Below are 18529 nucleotides of genomic sequence, written 5' to 3' on the forward strand. Positions count from 1 at the left end.
TGTTTAAATAGGCACCTTGAGAGGTGAGATGGCACAGAGTTCTGCAGTCCTCGATGTCAACATTTGTCGGACATGGCATTGAGCGGTAGCAACTATTCAGCAAGACAGGATCTTAGCATTTTAAACCGAAATACCTCTAATCCTATGCTAGTAAATATGCATTGATATGAGATGTCTTTCCCAACCCGTTTTTTGCCCATACAGTCAGTATCTATATATATCATCCATTCGCCCCAGCCAACCCAATGCATAATCTTACACAGCCGCCCTCAATACCACGCATCTATTTCACCGGCTTGACGCCCTTGTGAATAGCCGCAATGCCGTTCGTCAGGTCCTCCCAGCCCTGGCCCGGCACCATGAAGCCCGCCGCCTTGATCATGTCCCTGAACTCCGTCTGGCTGGGGAAGCGCTCAATGCTCTCAACAAGGTACTGGTAGCTGTCGCGATCACCGGCAACCAGCTGGCCAATAAGCGGGATAGCGCTGAAGCTCCAGCGCTTGTAGACCTGATCGAAGAGGGGGTTGTTGACCTTGCTGAACTCGAGGCAAGCAAACACGCCACCGGGGCGCAGGACGCGGTACGCCTCGCGCAGGGCGCGGTCCTTGTCGGTGAAGTTGCGGATGCCGAACGCGACCGTGTAGAGGTCGATGGAGTTGTCCGGGATCATGTCAAGGTGCTCGGCGTTGGCCTCGACAAAGTCGAGCCGCCCGCTGCGCGCGTACGGCGTCGCCAGCGCCCGCTTCTTGCCCTCCGCTAGCATGGCCGGGTTGATGTCTGAGATAGTTACCCGCGTGTGCGGGTCGTTGTTGATCGTCGACGCGTGGTCCAGCATCCGGAAGGCAATGTCGCCCGTGCCGCCTGCAATGTCGAGGATGTTCCAGCCTTGCTGCTGTGCGGCGCCGGACGGGCCGCGTGCCGCGTGCAGAGGGTTGCTTCCTGGATTGAGGTTGCGCACAAAGTGGTCTTTCCACAAACGGTGGATGCCGAGCGACATCAGGTCGTTCATGGTGTCGTAGGATGCGGCGACGGAGGAAAAGACGCCGGCAACTGCCCATTGTCAATGAGTGTTACTGGAAGGCCATTGCGGAGCGTCACGTACCCTTCGACTCTTTCAACGACTCGGCCACCGTCTCGAAGCCAAAGTGCGTCGTCTTCTCCTGCTGGGAGCCGGGCTGGCGTGGCGCCTGCTGCTGCGCATAGCGGGCAGCGCAAGAAAAGCACCGGTACGGCTCACGCTTCGCGCCGGCAGCGACATCACGCAGCAATTGACGGCGGAGGACGAGTCTCGAACTGTTCATATTGGGCAGACGGGCAGGAAGACGGGAGGTTGGGGAGTGTTTGCAGGCGGAATAGATCGAGGTGTGAGTGACGGGGACGACGATCTGCTCGCGCGAAGTTGTTCCGCTAGCGCGTGCTTGCGGCGACTGTGCGCGAGTCAATAGGGCTGGACCCCAGCGGTGGACTGACTCGTGCCGTCGCCGCAAAGCCGCCGCTTGCCGCTCTCCGCATTTGTACTCCGCATTCCTTCTCATCCTCGGCCGACAACATGATCCCTTCACCATGTTTCCCCGCTGTCGAGTCCTCGCCAGCAGACGATCCTCGCTGCCCCTACGCAGCCAAATAATCACTGAACGTCCGCGGCCGCGCGTGCCGGTGTATAACGCAAGTACACGATGGACCTCTGGAGGGGTACCCCAGAAGCTGGGGTCAGACCGGTAAGGCTGCGCTGCCCCTCTCTGCCTGCATTTGCAAACGCACCCCGCTAACGCCGCCCGCTTCTGCAGCGTCCACTTCCCCGGCGCCGTGAATAGCAAGTTCACCACGACGTTGAGCTTCGACCAACCAGAGTCCCGTCCCGCCATGCCCACTTACCGCATCCTCGACCAGGACGGCGAGGTCGTAGATAAGGAGCGCGGGCCGCCCTCGGTCCCGGATGAAGAGGTGCTGAAATGGTACACCAATATGCTGACAGTCAGCATCATGGACCTCATCATGTTCGAAGCCCAGCGCCAGGGCCGCCTCTCCTTCTACATGGTGTCCGCGGGCGAAGAAGGCATCGCCGTGGGCAGTGCCGCAGCTCTCCACCCTGACGACGTCATCTTCGCCCAATACCGTGAAGCGGGCGTCTTCGCCCAGCGTGGCTTCACCCTCGACGACTTCATGGCGCAGCTGTTTGCAAACCGGCACGACCCAGGCTTGGGACGCAACATGCCGGTGCACTACGGCAGCGCCGCCCTGCACATCCACACAATCAGCTCACCACTAGCAACCCAAATCCCACACGCAGCAGGTGCAGCCTACGCCCTCAAGCAGCAAGACCTGCACCGCCCATCCGCCGACGCAGCAGGCGGAGCCGGTGAATCCGCCGCCCGCCGCGTCGTGGCCTGCTACTTCGGCGAGGGTGCAGCCAGCGAAGGCGACTTCCACGCGGCGCTCAACATAGCCGCGACGCGCGGGTGCCCCGTCGTCTTCGTATGCCGTAACAACGGGTTCGCGATCAGCACGCCAACACTAGAGCAGTACCGGGGGGACGGGATCGCAAGCCGCGGGCTAGGCTACGGGATCGAGACAGTGCGAGTAGACGGAAACGACGTATTCGCAGTACACGAAGCCACGCTGGCCGCGCGAGCCAAGGCGCTGGAGAACGGCGGGCGCCCCATCCTGCTCGAGGCCATGAGCTACCGTGTCAGCCACCACAGCACGTCGGACGACAGCTTCGCGTACCGGGCGCGCGTCGAAGTCGAGGACTGGAAGCGGCGCGACAACCCCATCACGCGGCTGCGCAAGTGGCTTGAGGCGCGCGGGCTCTGGGACGAGGAGCGCGAGACCGACGCCCGCGCCCGCATCCGCAAGGACGTCTTGGCGGCGTTTGCGCGCGCCGAAAAGGAAAAACGCCCTCCGGTTAGGAATCTCTGGGAGGGCGTGTATGCCGAGGTGACGGAGGAGGCGGAGGCGCAGATCGCTGAGATGAAGCGCCTGTTGGAGAAGTATGAGGCGGAGTATGATCTTAGTGAGTATGAGGGCGGGATTGCCGGGTTGGATAGGAAGAAGGAGTGAGTTAGTGAGTGAGTTTGTGTGAGTGCGGATGCATGTGGAGGCGTTTGTTGGGGTGGGGAGTTGGGGCGGAGTTTCGTTTTGTATATAGCGGCAATGGGATTGGGTATACACAAAAAGGGATTCTGAGCGTGTGTGCATGGTGACCCATGCGAACTCGCTTTGCTGAACATGACATATCTGAGGATTTAGCTCAGTCCCGGTTGATTTGCAGAATAGTTAAAGGATAGACGGGTTCTCTGGGGCGTGATGCGGAGTGAGTGGTGGGGCCTTGCTTGAGATGCTGATGTGGGTATACTTAGGTCTCTGCTGGCTGGCTGTGGGTTGGGGAGGGAAAGAGCGGCCACTGCCTGGTTGTTGCCTGGCTTGTCTGACAACTGCCACCCACCCTGTTTTTCAAAAACCTGGGAACTGACGACGACTTCTGTTGCTGCTGCGCCGGTACAATTGATTGACACGTAAAAGGCACCTCCTGCACGCGAAGGAATGCAAGAAAGGAGATTCCAACCAATTACAACCCGAAACGGTAATCTAATATACAGCCCACCCCCACAAACCCAACCAAGTAGATAAGCAGCCATCTCAAGCCTCATCCACGACCTTCTTACTCTTCTGCTTCTTCTCCCACTCCTCCAAAATTGGCGGAGGCTTCCTCGCGGCACGCTCCTCCTTCATCATCTCCTTCTTGCGCTCAAGCTTGCGCAGCTTCTTCGCGAGCTGACTCCTCGCAGCCTCGAACTTGCGCAGCTTCTTCTCGACCCTCTTCTGGCCGTCTTGACTGGGCGGGCGCGCCGCGATGCGCTGCTGCAGCTGCTCCTCGGCTAGGCGGTACTCCTCCGCGAGCTTGCGCTCCTTCTTGCGCGTCTTCTTCTCTGCGCGCTTCTCCAGCGCGATGCGGTTCTCCTCTTGCCGCTGTGCGCGCAGCACATCCGGGGGCAGCGCGTTGGGGTCTCGCGGCGGTTCGGCTTTGGCTTTTAGCGCTGCTGTTGTCCAGTCTTCTTCTCTTCCTTCCCTTTCTTCTTCTTCCCCTCCTTCTTTGGTTGCTTCCCTCAGCTTCTTTCTATACAGCCGTTCCCGCTCCGCGCGCTCCAACTTCCATTCTTTTTTTTTGTCGTGCAAAGTCTTGGACAGCACGTCCGCTTCCGCTCTGCGCTGCGCGGCATGCTGAATGGCATTCCGTACATCAAGTTCTGTGACGCCTTGGGGCAGTTGCCTGGCCGCCATCTGACGTTTAAGCGGCTGAGCGATATCTGATGCTTTACGGGCTTTTTTGTGTGCTGCTTGCCATTGCTGTTCCAGTTTTTCCAAGGAGGCTTCCTTCTTCGCTGTCTTGGTTCCTATCCACTCTTCTTTCTCTTTGCGGAGTTCGACTGCTCTTCGCATGTTTACGAGCGTTTTCTGGATCTCTATGAGGCTTTCTGCTGCAGGCGCTTCAATGTCCACATTGCCAGCTGTCCCCTGCTCGTTGACAAGTGCACTTGTCTTTTGGAGAAGCTCCAATGACGTTTCCATTTCTGTAACACAATCATATGTTGCAGCCAACCCCGAGGAGATAACTCTTTCTAATGCTTGGTAAGTGGGCTCTGGGGGTGATGAATACTCCACCACTGTGCTTTCGAATTCGCTGTCAATTGTTTTATTGATTTGCTTTGTCAACTTATCTCTTTCTCTCTTCAATGCCAGGTTCTGTGCCTTAACCAATCTTGCATGGAGGATTTTTGCTCTTTGTTCCTGGTATTTTTTCTTGAGTTCTGCCATTGTCTCCTTCGTGATATCTGGCAAAGAAAGCTCATGGCCGTATAAAGCCATGCAAACCATGGCTTGCATCGTGTACACAGCATCGTTGCCAGCATTGTGAAGATATTTAGGAACAATGTCGAGCGCGGTCACCAGCTTCTCGAGTCCAAGGGGCAGTGAAAGTTCTTTGGCAACCGTCTGCGTGTCCATATTGAGGACAACGGACTTTTCGGAAGTGACATCGTAATCGAGTCTTTTCATATAGCGAATGTCCTCTTTGAGGTCGTGCCCTACGAGAATAAAATTACGCAAAGCGCCTTTGGTTTTTTTCGTCTCATCTGGTGCGGTAAAGAGTTTCTTGAAGATGCCTGGCATTTCTTTTATTGGTCTGGTTTCACTGGTACCAAACATGAATTTTTCAGGGCAACCTGGGGCAAATCTTTTGTTAATATACTTTGCGCGTCCCCTAATTGTGAAGTGATGGGCGTCGATGCTTCTTATCCATTCCATGCGGTCTGTAGGCCGGGACAAGAAACGCGTATCCAAAGCCGCAATTCCTATTTCGGTGACCTTGCTGGTATTGCGTTCCCAGGCCTCTGCATCAACGGCTAGGAAGATGGGGTCCTCGATGTCCTTGATGCCCTTGGAAGATGCTGATTCCGTGTCAAGGCCAAAATGTCGCCTCAACTGAGCGAGGGCGCTTGATGATACCGGTGCTTTTTTGCTTGGTGCCTCGGTTATCCCCGGAGTTTGACCTTTTGGATGTTCGCGCTCTCCCAGCCCTTCAAAATCTTCTACTTTTTCCGATTCCTGAGTTTCTTTGGTGGAGTAGGACCTTAACGCTTGTTGGAGTCCTTGGGTGGTGGCGCGGGGCAACTGAGCCCGAAAAAGTCCTCTGCAAACCACTCCACTTGGAATGCAGGGACGGCGTGTCACCGCGAGCGACGCTGAACGGAAGATATGCCTGATCATATTGTTGGTGCCAGGTCTTTCTGCACAGGCGCGCGCTGGTAGAAAATGTTGATCAGAGCAAAGAGTGGAAGTACGGGCTAGCAGTGGCGTTCGGAAAAACTAGACCCGTTGTGGCAGGAGCCTCTGTCCGTGCCTCTGTGGCGCGCGGCCTGGCGAACGACTTTATTTTCCCTCACGTGCCGTACCCTTTTTACATCTTTTCCACAGCAACCTCCTGGTTCCGAGAAACATCACGCCCGTCGTCCTCTTTGCACGAGCAACTACTCAGTTTGTCTCGGGCTTGCTCGAGTCTGTACTGCTTTCCCACCGTGGGCAACAATGCACTCTTGTACCACGATTGTCAGCGCCTACCTATCAGCATCTTGGAGCTCACAGGAGCTCGAGTCGAGCCGCTCATGGATCGTCGCCTATCATTCCGCCCGTGATCGTGGACATGCGCTGTACACCGTGTTTCACTTGAACGACATCATCACGATTGAGTGAGTATTATTTGTTCGTGCGAAGCAATATGCAAGCGGGCAATATGCAAGGGCGACTCCCTACTCCTACAGCTCGCGCAAATCATTCGAGTGGCATCGACCAGCTCCGACTTCCACCCGCCGTGAGAAGGCAACGGCAGCGTATCGGATCGGTCGGATGATGCTGTTGCAGGCCTTGGAATGCTGTGCTTCATGGATGGCCTGCTCCACCGCAGCATTTGTGATCGACAACGCATCCTGCTTCGGACGTGCTCGCAGGCAGGCCCGACGAGGGCGAGAGAAAGAGCTTCATGCGATGCCAAGAGAGAGACGAGGCGGTGACATGGCCGACAGTCTTCCCGAATCCCCGATAAGGGCCATTGTATGGGATCTCGAAAAAGGAGTTGTGAGCTGCTGGGAAGGGTGACAGAGAAGGAAGTATCACAAACAAGATCCTGCACAACTTTCATCTGCGACCTTGTCGGGCCGCTTGGTTCATGGGTCAGGACAGGCATAGCCACTACTCGCAATCCACATTATATCGACCGGGTTGTAGTTGCTATTTCCGACCCGCATCGGATTTCGCGATGATCGTTCTTCCACAAACCCGAGCCCAATAGACGGGCTCGCGACGGAGAAAAGACGCCCGTCGCCCGGCTGGGTGTATGACGTGTAGTGATGTGCCTCGCTCATCTCCGGAGGATCTGAGAGAAGAAGGCTCTCACGTGCCTCTGGTGCGGGGCTAACGTAGCCTCGAGCCCTGAACCAAGATCTTAACCAGGGATCCAGGAACCTCATCTCATAATCCATACCCTGTTATACATTCAGCTGCAGTCTGCATGCATCGTCTGATACAGCCAAGAATATTGCCTCATGCGCTTCAGAGTCAACTACGCTGGCACGCATCGCCCCGTTTGCGTTTCCCCCCGCTTTCAGCCAAGACTAGCTGACACTTACATATTGCCGATTCCCAGCCTGACACAACATTGGCCAGGACCGCCTTTCGCTGAAGCCTTGGCTACATATTCGGGTGTGCTCTGCTGACCAGTAGTAACATTCAACTTTCTCCTAGAGATCTGACGGTACCTTTTGGTGGAGAACCATTTCTATGACCAAGTGCCGTTCGTCCAGGTCAGCAGGCCGCAAAGTCCGCTGATCGGGTTACTTGTCGACCTGACGACCTAGGCAATATCACAAGACCGCCCAGGACGACGTGTCAGACGGCCGACTTGATCAGTTTACTCTCGCATGAGTCCAGGTTTCATGCGCCACGGCTGGTGCTAAGAGCCGCTCTTTTGCTACCCCACATTTTTCAAGTTACACCCGTTCCGACACGCGGAAGAACGAGCATTGTGCCATTAAGCGCTCGGAAGTCCCGCGTTGCGGGATGCTGGCACTGCCTTCTTGCTGAATGCGGCCCACCTCATATTTGTTTCGGGAAGCCGGCCTTTTTAGGTTTTCTTTTTCTTGAGCGGGCCGTGTACACGCCAAGCCGCGCGCGCAACATGCACGTCTCCTATCTACAGCCCCGCTGTAACTCTCCGCTGTCAAGTTGGTGTGTTGTGTAGGAATTTTACCATTCGTCCCCTCAAGACCATGTGGATCGTCAGAATGACTGACTATAGGTACATATCAGCGTCCCTTACAACCATTATACATTTTGCCAAGCAGAAGCACCTCAACATTCGTCGGCTTGGGCTTAAGCTTACCCTAGTAACGACCCTGAATGGTGGACAGGGTGACCATGTGGGCAGCCCAGCCCCCAGTTTTGAGACTAGCCATCCGGCGCAGCAGCAGCCCAGACCGCTGACATCATGTGTAATGGTTGCGCTGGGCATGCCTAACGCCAACGCCCTGGGTCTGTGGATAACTGCAGCATGCTAGAGCAATCTCCGGGGTAGAATGGACGGCATATAAAATCTCGGGGCCGGCTGCGTGGATCAGCTCTTCGTCCATCTTTTACCTTCTCAGGCCAGGGATAGACGCGATGCTGCCTTTTACGCTGTTGATCGCCTGCCTAACCGGAGCTGCTTTTGCAGCATCGACCTTCTCCCCGGCGCGTCCTCCTGCCATACCTTTGGCAGTCAGATCGCCGTACCTAAGTACCTGGCTCAATGTCGGGAGTGACGGGGGCAATGGGGGCTACCTGGCCAGTGAATGGCCAGTTTTCTGGAGGTGAATGTCAATGGTGATGACATGCATTGCAGCTTACCGGCTGACACAAGTTTAGCAACCAAATTACTGGTTGGACCGGTTTGATCCGCGTCGATGGCACGGCATACACATGGATGGGCAACCTGCCTGAAGGACCTGCCGTAGTGGACCAGACCTCTTTTGAGTATACGTCCACGAAGAGCACCTTCACCATGGACGTCGATGGGAAGGTTGAGTTGAACATCACGTTCCTCTCACCACTCGCCCCGAATGACCTCAAACGACAATCTTTAATCTTCTCATACCTGAATGTGGAGGTTACTTCATCCGACGGCGAATCGCACGACGTCCAACTGTATTCCGACATCTCGGCCGGTAGGCAGCATCAAATCGTAGAAGACCGCTGCAACATATAGCTAATGAAGAATGCAGAATGGGTATCCGGCAACCGAGCCAATGTCGTGCAGTGGGAGTACGACACTACTGGCGATGTTGCATACCACAAGGTCTATCGGCAAAATCAACAGATCTTCACCGAAGCTACCGATCAGACTGAACACGGCAACTGGTATTGGGCTACGGACAATGTCGATAGCCTGACTTTTCAATCTGGCGCCGACGAAGACGTCCGCGGCGCTTTTGCCAACGACGGAAAGCTAGCGAACTCTAAGGATAGCAATTTCCGTGCCATCAATGACCGGTATCCTGTTTTCGGCTTCGCTGTCGATCTCGGCTCGGTTGGTTCGTCAAGCAGCAGCACGCTCTTTTCGATTGGCCTTGCCCAGGACCAAGCACTTCAGTTTGATGGTGCCGATGGTTTAGCTCCTTTGCCTTCTCTATGGAAAAGCTACTTTGACGATGACCTTGCTGCTGTAAGTTCTAATATGGACCCTACTGTACAACAACAATCTGATCATCTACAGCTTTCGTTTTTCCATGGCGACTACGACACTGCAAGCTCACTGTCATCTGAGCTTGACGACAAAATTGCTCAAGATTCAATTGGTGCCGCAGGCCAAGACTATCTCACCATTACCTCGCTTGCAGTTCGACAAACTCTTGGCGCAACGCAGCTGGTTGGCACCTCGGACAAGCCTTATCTCTTCTTAAAGGAAATTTCCTCAAACGGCAACACCCAGACCGTGGATGTGATTTACCCGGCGCATCCCTTTTTCCTCTACACAAACCCTCAGCTGCTCAAGCTCCTGCTGGACCCGCTTTTTGAGAATCAGGAATCCGGCCACTACCCTAACATGTACTCGATCCACGACCTCGGCACCCATTTCCCCAATGCGACAGGCCATCCAGACGGAAACGATGAGCAGATGCCACTCGAAGAGTGTGGCAACATGCTTATCATGTCACTAGCATACGCACAACACGCCGACGACAACGACTACCTAAGCCAGCACTACACGATCCTGAAGCAATGGGCTAGCTTCCTTGTCGACGAAGCCCTGTACCCCGCCAACCAGATCTCAACGGACGACTTTGCGGGACCGCTGGCCAACCAAACAAACTTGGCGCTAAAGGGAATTATTGGCATCGAAGCCATGTCCAAGATCGCGGGACTGACAGGACACGACGACGACGCCTCGTCGTACCACGACACGGCGGTAAACTACGTCGAGAGATGGCAAGAGCTGGCTATTGCGGATGCGACGACCGAATTCAAGAAGCACACCACGCTGAGCTATGGGGACAACGAATCGCACGGTGAGTTTAAACCTGAATCAATGATTGCGTGGCGCGTTACCGGCCCCGATACCCGTGTTTTGGTTGCACAATGCGCCGCCGTTACCGCAGCCACGGCGAGTAACCAAGCGCCACAGCGGCAACGACAACGGAAACGGCAGCAGCAGAAAACAAAACAAACGCCACGACGCGGAGGGGGCGCACGCGCTTGCGAAAACGGAAGACTGGGCTAATGCGAGTTGGGACCATAGGTCTTCTGTACAACCTCTACGCCGACAGGGAACTCGGCTTCGACCTCATCCCGCAGTCCGTCTACGACATGCAGTCGGAGTTCTACCCCACGGTCGAGCTCACGTACGGCGTCCCGCTCGACACGAGGCATAGCTACACCAAGAGTGCGTCATCCCCCACCCCCTTCTTCTCTCCCCAAATCAAACCCCCACGCTAACCTAACCCCCTGCGCAGGCGACTGGGAGATCTTCGTCGCGGCTGTTGCTTCGACCGACACGCGCGACATGTTCATCTCCGACCTGGCCAAGTGGGTCGCCGAGACGTCAACGAACCGCGCTTTCACGGACTTGTATGATACGGCGTCGGGGGATTATCCAGGCTTCTTTTTCGTGGCTAGACCCGTTATGGGCGGCATGTTTGCGCTGTTGGCGCTTTAGTTGTGTGGGTGGGTGGTAGGAGAGGGGTTGCTGCTGGGTAGGGTTTTCTTATTCGTATACGCACGCATACGCAAATATGCAGACACACACGCAGACAGACAGACGGGCGGGTAGAGAAGAGGGGCAGAACAAGGGGGTGCATACACCGGGCTCGTTGCGTTAAGCACACAGACGACGAGTCAACGGGCAGGGCAGGCAGGCAGCTGCGCCAACTTTGGCCCGGTTCCTGGTACCGTCACTATAGCCTGTAGGCTGTTTGGCTGCCGAGTATGGCATGCCGGACGAATATACAATGATACGCTAGGAGTATCCTGCTGCATTTCTACCTTTGCTATACTGCTTCACTGTTTTATTGCTACAGTGCCTACTTCTAAACCGTAGCCCCGAGACGGCGTAGCTACTACCTACGTCGTTTGCGCGCGCGTGTGAGAAGAACGAAAGAATGAATGAATAGAGGCAAGAAAGCGAACGAGCGAGCTAGTATAGCGCTATAGTGCAGGCAGCAAGACAAAAGGTTTAAGTTAGGTCCTACCTAACTCTAAGCTTCTCCCTTTTACAATCCTATAATTTAGCCCTTTTCCCTTCTTAACTTAACTTGGCTCTGGCGCTTATGCCCTTCCGTTTCCTTTCTTTCCCTTTCTATTCTCTTCCATTTCCTTTCTTCCCTTCCCTTCTCACGTATACACAGCCTTGGAAAAGACGCTCCTAAAGCTTCTAGAAGCAAACTTCTCACACCGCCCCTATACTGTATATGTATAGTCCACCTCCCGCCAGAAGAGCACTCGTCCCTTATACTCGAACATTTAAGTCCATGTGCGAGTGAAAAATGAGGGGAACAGAATAGAATAAAATCTCTCAATCCTCTCCATTGCATTTCATTCTACGCCCACCTCTCGATGACATAACTCGACGCCACACGTACGTATGTATGTACGTACGTATGTATGTATGTATGTATGTATGCAATACACGATCACCCATTCACTCGTGCGTGCATTCATGCGTGTGTTCGTTTTTGTATGCAGTCCATACCATTCCATTCCATTCCATATCATTCATGCCGTGCAAAGCCGTATCATGCCGTACCTATCGTATCAAGCTACGATGCTATGCTATGCTACCTATGCCATGCCAAACCATGCCAAACCATGCCAAACCATGCCAAAGCAAGTCAACCCAACCCAATTCTGTCTTTCTTGGTTCTTGTCTTTTCTTTCCTTCTGTATGTCTTCTTTCTTCTTCCCGCCATGCCTGTATGATGATAATGATGTACGCGCGCGAGTACATATGCGTGGCCGATCCAAAAACGCGCAATTCGAATACAACAACACAAATCCAACCAACGAATAAACGAGAATAAACAAACAACAAACAACAACAAACCCCCGGATCAACCAAAGAATCCACCCTAATCCGCTCATCCTCAAACCACCAACCATACATACCCTCCCCTAACAGCACAACACAGCAAATAAAAAAACAACCCCTCCTACACCTACGAATCATCCACCTCATCCGCCCACGACCCCATCTCGCCCCCAACCGAGAAGCCAAAACTCTCCATCCTCGGCGGCGGCGAGGGTCTACGCTCCTCATCGTCGTCCTTCTTCGGCTCCTCCTTCGCCGGTGCCTTAGTCTCAGCGCCCACATTCCCAGCCTCTTGTTTCTTCTCTGCAGAACCATCGCCGCTGCCGTCGCCGCCGGCCTTGCTCGCGAACGACTCTGCCGCGGGAGTGGGAGCGGGAGCAGAGACGGGAGCAGAAGATGCCGATGGAGAGGCCTTGGCTGCGGTTGCGGTAGCGCCGGGCAGCGCCGGGAAGTCTGTTTCTGTGGGGGGCGCTTGGTGCTGGTTGTGATGGCTGTTCCGGCCACCAGCGCCAGCACCAGCACCGCCGCGCCCGCCTCTTCCACCTCTCCCGCCCCGGCCACCACCGCGCCGCGAGCCCGCACCCTCATGCGACGCCGCCGAATCCTCGGCCCAGTCCTCCCCAAACGGCGCACCCACGCTCTCGCTCCGTTGTTGTTGGTGCTCGCGGGGTCCGACAATACCGCCGTGCGCGCCTCGCCGCGCCCTCCCCCCGCCGCGCTCCGGGCCCGCAAAGTCCTCCTCCTTCGCTGCGTCCCACTCGCGGCCCTGCACGGCGTTGAGCTTGCGCTGCCGGTTGCGCTCCCGCTCGCCCATCATCTGCTGCCGGTTCTGGCGCTCGACCTTGCGGCGCGCGGCCGCTTGCGCTGCGGCCTCGGCTTCGCGCGCTTCGTACTGCGCGAGGTCGGCTTCGGCGCGGGCGTGCGCGTTCGTGAGACGCTCGTTTTTGAGCTTGATGGCGGACATGCGCTCGGCGAGTTCGGCTTCGCTGAGTTTGGCCTATAGAGGAGGAGGGTTAGCCGTGTGTGTTCTGGGCGGAGATGGGTGCTGCTGAGCTCTTGTTATGTGCGTGCTGAGATGAATGGGCAAACACACCTTCTTGATCCCGCCCGTCCCGCTGCGATCTCCCCTCACAGAGCCCTCCTTCTTCGGTCCCGTGGGGATCTTCTTCTCACCCTCAGCCACCCCAGCCTCCCCGCTCTCTTCCTTCTTCTCCGCCGCCGGCGCGCTCGCATACTGCGACCCCATCAAGCCGCCCCTTCCCCTTGCGCCAGCACCACCACGTCCACCCCGTCCACCGCGCCCAGCTCCACCTCCCCGCGCCGTCGCAGCCGCCGGCCCCCTCGGAGGCGACGCAGCCTTCTGCTGCTGCTGCGCCTGCTGCTGCGGCGGCGGGGCATGTTGTTGTTGTTGTTGTTGTTGTTGTTGTTGTTGTGGCCGCGACTGCGGCTCCGGCGCCGGCACCGACGTCACCTCGACGACGGGATCGGCAACCACAGGCGTGAAGTCGTCGTCGAAGAGGTCGTCGTCCTCGCGCGTTTGCGCAAACTCGTCGGCCATCGGGTCTGTGCTGAAGGCATCGGTGGCGTTGTCGCTGCTTGCAGTGGTTTGTGGCTTCGCTGCTGCTTGCGCAGCTGGATGGTCTGAAGGCGCGGGAGTGGATGCGGGTGCTGTGGCGTCGTCGCTGGTAGGCTTTGGGGGCGATTGTTGTTCTGCCTGTTGTGGTTCCGATGCGGGCTCGGCGGCCGTGGCCCAGCGTGATTGAAGCATGATGGTCTTGGTCTAAGTAAGAAAAATAGTCTAATTCAGGTGATAGCGATGACTTGTGCGCGGTCAATGGTGGTGCTGCGGGTGGAGTGATATGGATGAAATAGGTGGAAAAGCGAAAGGCTGGGGCTGATGGGAAGTGACGAAGGCGCGAAGCAGGGACCCTCAATCCCGCGACCAACACTATCCTTATCTAATAGGGAAAGCGGTCGATGAACCCCACACACTCTCACAAGATTGTTGTTGGCAAGGGTAACCTCTACGTGTCCGAGCAAATACTCCATGATTCGCCTAAGTCTATTCTATAGATCCCACAGCTATGTTCCTTCCTTTTTGTTTGTTCCCATCCCAAGCATTACATTGTTCGTTAGACGCAGCGGCAGTGGTATCAACATATCAAAAACCAAGTTCATCATCTACGTCAGAAATTCATCGCAGCTGCATTACTGCTTCTGCAGGTACTGGACCAGCTGGACAAGCTGAGAGCGCGTCTCCTCGTCCAGCTGCTCCTCGGGCGGGCTGAGCACCTTCTCGAAGATGGGCATCAGCTGCGCCGTCAGCTGCTGCACCGTCGCGTTCTGCGCCTGGTCTACGTGCTTGTTAGCTGCTTGTTCACTTGAGTATTTCACGGCCTGTGTATACTTACAAAGCTTGACCAACATGCGGAAGATGGGCTGGTTCTCCTCAAAGTCCTCGCGCAGAGGCAGCAGGTCGATCAGGCGCGGCAGGACCTGGTCGATGGGAACGTTGTTCGGGTATCTCATAATCATGCGGCTGATGCAGCCGGCCGCGTTGTCCAGCATGCGCGCCTGCTGCTGGTCGTGGAGCATAGGCTCCAACTTGCCGAAAATGGTGCCGAAGTTCTTAAGAATCTCCTGCTCATCGTTGGAGGCGGAGCAGAGCAGACCAACAGCGTAGGCGGCGTTGGAGCGAGTCTCCGGGTCCTCGTCAGACAGGCGATGGAGCATGACCTTCATCAGGTTGGCGGTGAACGGAGTGACGCCACCGGCCATGTTGCCAATGCAGTCAGCAACGGAACCGACAGCGGCGCTGCGCTCGGTCGACTCCTGGCTGCTAGCATACTTCATGACAGGCTTCTCAAAGATCTTGAAAAGCTCGGAGAAGCTGTCACCAAGAGCAGCAGACAGGCAGGTAACCGCATCAAGAGCAACCTCAATGACGAGCCAGTCGTACTCAGAAGTCTCCTCGAGGATATCCTCGTCGGCCTCCTCACCAAGGTCTTGCTGGCAAGGGTGGTGCTTGGTCAGGATAGAAACGAGCTGGGTAGTGAGCTGAGGAATGACGGTGCCGTTCTGGTTGACAAGGATGGCAGGGCCAGTGAATTTGAGAGCAGTACCCAAGTCACGGAGGACGTCCGTGACGGTGCCACTAAAGCCAAGTCAGCTTGTGTTCTTCGTCTTTAAGAAGCAGAAGAATGAGAGAATGGAGCTATGATCAGAGACAGAATCGCGTCCTTTTCAACCGCACATTTGTGCGTCAAAGTGAGCTGGGTAATAACGAATAATGTTCATCCTTTCAAAACAGCATGCAACAGAGGAATTAAAGAACTTACCGGTCCATCTCGTCCTCGAGGACCTCGAGGGTAGCAGTCATGGCCAGCTGACCAAGCTTGATAAGATCCTCGGTAGGCTGAACCTGGAGAGGAATACCGGGAACCCACTTGGACATACCGCTGCCCTCGGCCATACCCCAGAGGCAAGTGTAGGCGCGCCAGAGAGTGCCAATGGCAGACTTACGGACGCCCTCGTAAGAGTGGTTAACTAACTTGAGGACAATCTCAATCGTCTTGGGGAGATGAGGAAGGTAGTTGTTGCGAGTGGAGATGATGACGTCGCCGACGACCTCGACAGCAATCTCCTTCTCCATCGCAACGGCGGTAACGGCACCGAAGTCGTCCCAGTCATCATCATCCTCATCGTCCTCTCCGACAACATTGTCGTCATCATCATCAGCGTCGGCAACGCGCACCTTCTTGCCACCGACAGTGACTTCCTGGCCAATGAGATCCTTGGCTTCCTGGCCAAGTCCAACCTCAAGGTCAGCCTCGTCTTGTTCCAGACACTCGTAAAGACCCTTGACAACGCCATCAAGGTAGGAAGCGAAGCCCTCCTCGTAGACCTTGGCCATAGTGCTCCACAAGATGTAAGAAGTCTCCCGCAGACGCGGGTGGTCAAGGTGGAGAGCCTCCTCGGAAGCCATCATGAGCTTGGGAAGGAAAGGCCGGAATAGCTCAGCACCAACGGCACCGGCAATCTTGCCCATGGAGTCGCAGACCACACCGCGCAGGTCAAGCTCGTCTTGGCTGTTCTTGAGCTCAACGAAGGGAGAAAGTGCCTGCATCGTGTCTTGGAAATAACGTTGGAAGGCCTCACCAGCAGCCGCAGCAAGAGAACCAACGGCGCCCGCGGAAGCGATCTGAGTCTTGAAATCGGAGTGGTTGAACAGCCTGGCGAAACGGGGAACAAGCTCGTCAAGGTACTTGGCGGCCTCCTCCTCCTCGAGACCCTCAATGAGAGAGTCAATGGCATTGCAGCTACCACGAAGGACTTCCAAGGCACGCTGAGCGTTCTCGCCCTGTTGCTCGGTTGCCAGGTCGAGGTTCTTGACCAAGGCTGGGATGATCTTGGCGTGCTCCTTGCCCAGCTCCTCCGCCAGGTCATCAGCGAGCCTAGCGACACCGTTGAGAGCGGCGGCGCGGACCTTGACGTCCTGGTCCTCGAGAAGGTGCAAGACTAGAGGAAGAATGTCACCCAGCTGAGTAGCAATGAAGTCGGGGGCACCCTCAACGGTCATGCCGAGGGAAAGGATACCAGCCCGCCTGCGGTCTGGGTCCGGGCTGTTGACGTAAGGTCCCATGGCCTGAAGAAGGGGAACAATGACTTGGCTGGGAGGCAGGCTCTGGGCAAGGATGTCGAGCAGGCCGAGAGCAGACCTGGCAGGAGTGACCTCCTCGTCATCGCTGGACAAGTCACCGAGCTCCGTAACGATCTCAAGGGAAGAGAGAGTAAGCTTCTCACCGAGCCTCAGACCCTGGATCTTGAGCTTGCGGTAGCGCACGCACTGCATGAGGAACGCAATGGCCTGGGACCTGATGTCGTCGTCCAGGTTCTTGTTTGCGCCCAAGCCGTTCATGAAGTTGATGAGGTCACCAAAGTGCTTGTTCAGAAGGGCGGATTCACATCCAAGCAGAGTCTGGAAAACCTCGAATGCCTGCATCGCGCGGTCTTCGTCCCCAGCATCGATAGTCGCCTGGAGAACCTGAACCATGTTCGGCAGAATAGCATGGAAGGCGTTCAGGGCCTGAGCATCCTCGTCGGGGTCCAGAAGCATAGCGACACGGCTGAGGGCAAGCATGGTGTTGACTCTGACCTCAATGCTGTCCGGGTCCTGAATGGTCTGGCCAAACAGGACAAAAAGCTCGTTCAGGTTCTCAGAGAACATCTCGCCCATGGTCTCAATGAGGGTGAAGATCATGAAAACAGAGACCTCGCGGTGCCTCGCCTCGCCGCTAACGGCAGCCTGCTGCAGCGTCGCGGGCAGATCCGCCCACTGTCCCTCCTCCAGGTCGAGCTTGGCAATGGCCGCAATGACGCGAGCGGAGGAGTGGCGGACTAGAGTGCCCTCTTCCCGCATGGTCGCCTCCAACAGAGCGTTGCGCATCTGAGGCTTCTGATCGGCGGGCAGGGATGCCCAGTGCTTGTTGACAAGCTTCCTGGACTCAACGGCCGCAAGCTGGCGCAGCTGCGGCGACTGGTGAGAGGTGAGGATCTGGAGGAGGGCGACGAGGGATTCGGGAGAGGTATAGTAGTCCTTGTTCAAGGACGCAGTCGCGGCCTTGACACGCTCGGTGTCGGCTGCGATACGGTTAGGCGGCGGAAGGGACTTTGGGCAAGCGGATTGTAGACTTACGCAGCATGAGGCTCTCAAGGAGCCCGACAAACTGTTGCTGGTCCATTTTGCGCGTATGAAAGGACCAGACAAGCTGTAGGGAAGGGGGTATCAAAAGTAAAAAGTGAAGAAGAGAGAAGGCGCTCGAAGGCAGAAAAATACGCGGGGTGTGTTGGCGGTAGAATTCTGCCGCGCCAAAAAATTGCTGACAGGGATGTCGAAGGTCAGCCACGCGAAGGGTCTTGAAGACCAACACTAAACGACGGAAAGCTACAGCGGACGTCGGGTGCCGATTGCCCACGGCTGGCCGCGACGGCACGCACAATCTCGTCCTCCCCGAGGTCTACAGGGTGTTGCGCATGCGTCTCCATCATCTCGACAGGGACTGATTACTGCGTTTGTCCAAGCACCTCATTATGCATCTCAACTCGCCGCGTGTGGATACCTTTTCGGCAATCTCGCTCGGAGCGCCACCAGGCCATCTCTGATCGCATGCGGGCTGTGCCGCTCTGTCCAGGGTCCTACCCAGGCTATCATTAAAACGTATTCTCCAACATGCCCAATTCGTCGGCACGAAGACACATTTCCAGAATCTGCTCTGGAATATCGTGAGCTGCCGGCGCCGACAAAGACACCCTGTCCTTGCCTTGCACGCAGTGAGGCCGCCAGATGATGCCAACGGCTCTTTCTTGACAGGTCATATTTCCGGGCATGTAGCCCTAGTATGCAAACATTGCCATTCTACG

At 56.1% G+C, this 18529-nt stretch overlaps 6 protein-coding genes across 6 annotated transcripts; 2 read left to right on the forward strand and 4 right to left on the reverse strand.

Moving 5' to 3' along the window:
• Positions 1 to 134: 134 nt before the first annotated feature.
• K452DRAFT_289960 (uncharacterized protein) lies at positions 135 to 1359 on the reverse strand (the record flags this gene model as incomplete). Its single annotated transcript, XM_033540916.1, has 2 exons — positions 1103 to 1359; positions 135 to 1050 (listed from the first exon to the last, which is right to left on the reverse strand). Coding segments are annotated over exons 1-2 (961 nt in total), but the record flags the coding sequence as incomplete, so codon positions are not given.
• Positions 1360 to 1562: 203 nt separating this feature from the next.
• Positions 1563 to 3252, forward strand: K452DRAFT_275693 (uncharacterized protein; the record flags this gene model as incomplete). Its single annotated transcript, XM_033539245.1, has 2 exons — positions 1563 to 1718; positions 1788 to 3252. Coding segments are annotated over 2 exons (1429 nt in total), but the record flags the coding sequence as incomplete, so codon positions are not given.
• A 1608-nt stretch (positions 3253 to 4860) lies between these two features.
• On the reverse strand, positions 4861 to 5418 carry K452DRAFT_203040 (uncharacterized protein; the record flags this gene model as incomplete). Its single annotated transcript, XM_033536064.1, has 1 exon — positions 4861 to 5418. A coding segment is annotated over one exon (558 nt), but the record flags the coding sequence as incomplete, so codon positions are not given.
• A 2793-nt stretch (positions 5419 to 8211) lies between these two features.
• Positions 8212 to 10741, forward strand: K452DRAFT_232773 (uncharacterized protein; the record flags this gene model as incomplete). Its single annotated transcript, XM_033537260.1, has 6 exons — positions 8212 to 8399; positions 8455 to 8753; positions 8811 to 9250; positions 9302 to 10094; positions 10325 to 10468; positions 10539 to 10741. The coding sequence occupies 6 exons, from the start codon at positions 8212 to 8214 to the stop codon at positions 10739 to 10741; spliced, it is 2067 nt and encodes a 688-aa protein (XP_033395120.1).
• Positions 10742 to 11764: 1023 nt separating this feature from the next.
• K452DRAFT_360635 (uncharacterized protein) lies at positions 11765 to 13990 on the reverse strand. The gene is made up of 2 exons (XM_033546357.1): positions 13203 to 13990; positions 11765 to 13106 (listed from the first exon to the last, which is right to left on the reverse strand). The coding sequence occupies exons 1-2, from the start codon at positions 13875 to 13877 to the stop codon at positions 12237 to 12239; spliced, it is 1545 nt and encodes a 514-aa protein (XP_033395121.1). The 5' UTR covers positions 13878 to 13990; the 3' UTR covers positions 11765 to 12236.
• Positions 13991 to 14139: 149 nt separating this feature from the next.
• On the reverse strand, positions 14140 to 17935 carry K452DRAFT_275699 (uncharacterized protein). Its single transcript, XM_033539246.1, has 4 exons — positions 17805 to 17935; positions 15448 to 17749; positions 14521 to 15263; positions 14140 to 14463 (listed from the first exon to the last, which is right to left on the reverse strand). The coding sequence occupies exons 1-4, from the start codon at positions 17848 to 17850 to the stop codon at positions 14318 to 14320; spliced, it is 3237 nt and encodes a 1078-aa protein (XP_033395122.1). The 5' UTR covers positions 17851 to 17935; the 3' UTR covers positions 14140 to 14317.
• Positions 17936 to 18529: the final 594 nt, after the last annotated feature.

This window comes from Aplosporella prunicola (genome assembly GCF_010093885.1).
Source record: "Aplosporella prunicola CBS 121167 unplaced genomic scaffold K452scaffold_20, whole genome shotgun sequence".
Classification (NCBI taxonomy): Eukaryota; Fungi; Ascomycota; class Dothideomycetes; order Botryosphaeriales; family Aplosporellaceae; genus Aplosporella; species Aplosporella prunicola.

Coding starts and splice junctions, on each gene's coding strand:
- K452DRAFT_360635 (XM_033546357.1), bottom strand. CDS start 13,877: ATGCTTCAATCACGCTGGGCCACGGCCGCCGAGCCCGCATCGGAACCA. Junction 13,107..13,202: donor GGACGGGCGGGATCAAGAAG/GTGTGTTTGCCC, acceptor CCTCCTCTATAG/GCCAAACTCAGCGAAGCCGA.
- K452DRAFT_275699 (XM_033539246.1), bottom strand. CDS start 17,850: ATGGACCAGCAACAGTTTGTCGGGCTCCTTGAGAGCCTCATGCTGC. Junction 15,264..15,447: donor CTCGAGGACGAGATGGACCG/GTAAGTTCTTTA, acceptor ACTTGGCTTTAG/TGGCACCGTCACGGACGTCC. Junction 14,464..14,520: donor CCGCATGTTGGTCAAGCTTT/GTAAGTATACAC, acceptor ACAAGCACGTAG/ACCAGGCGCAGAACGCGACG.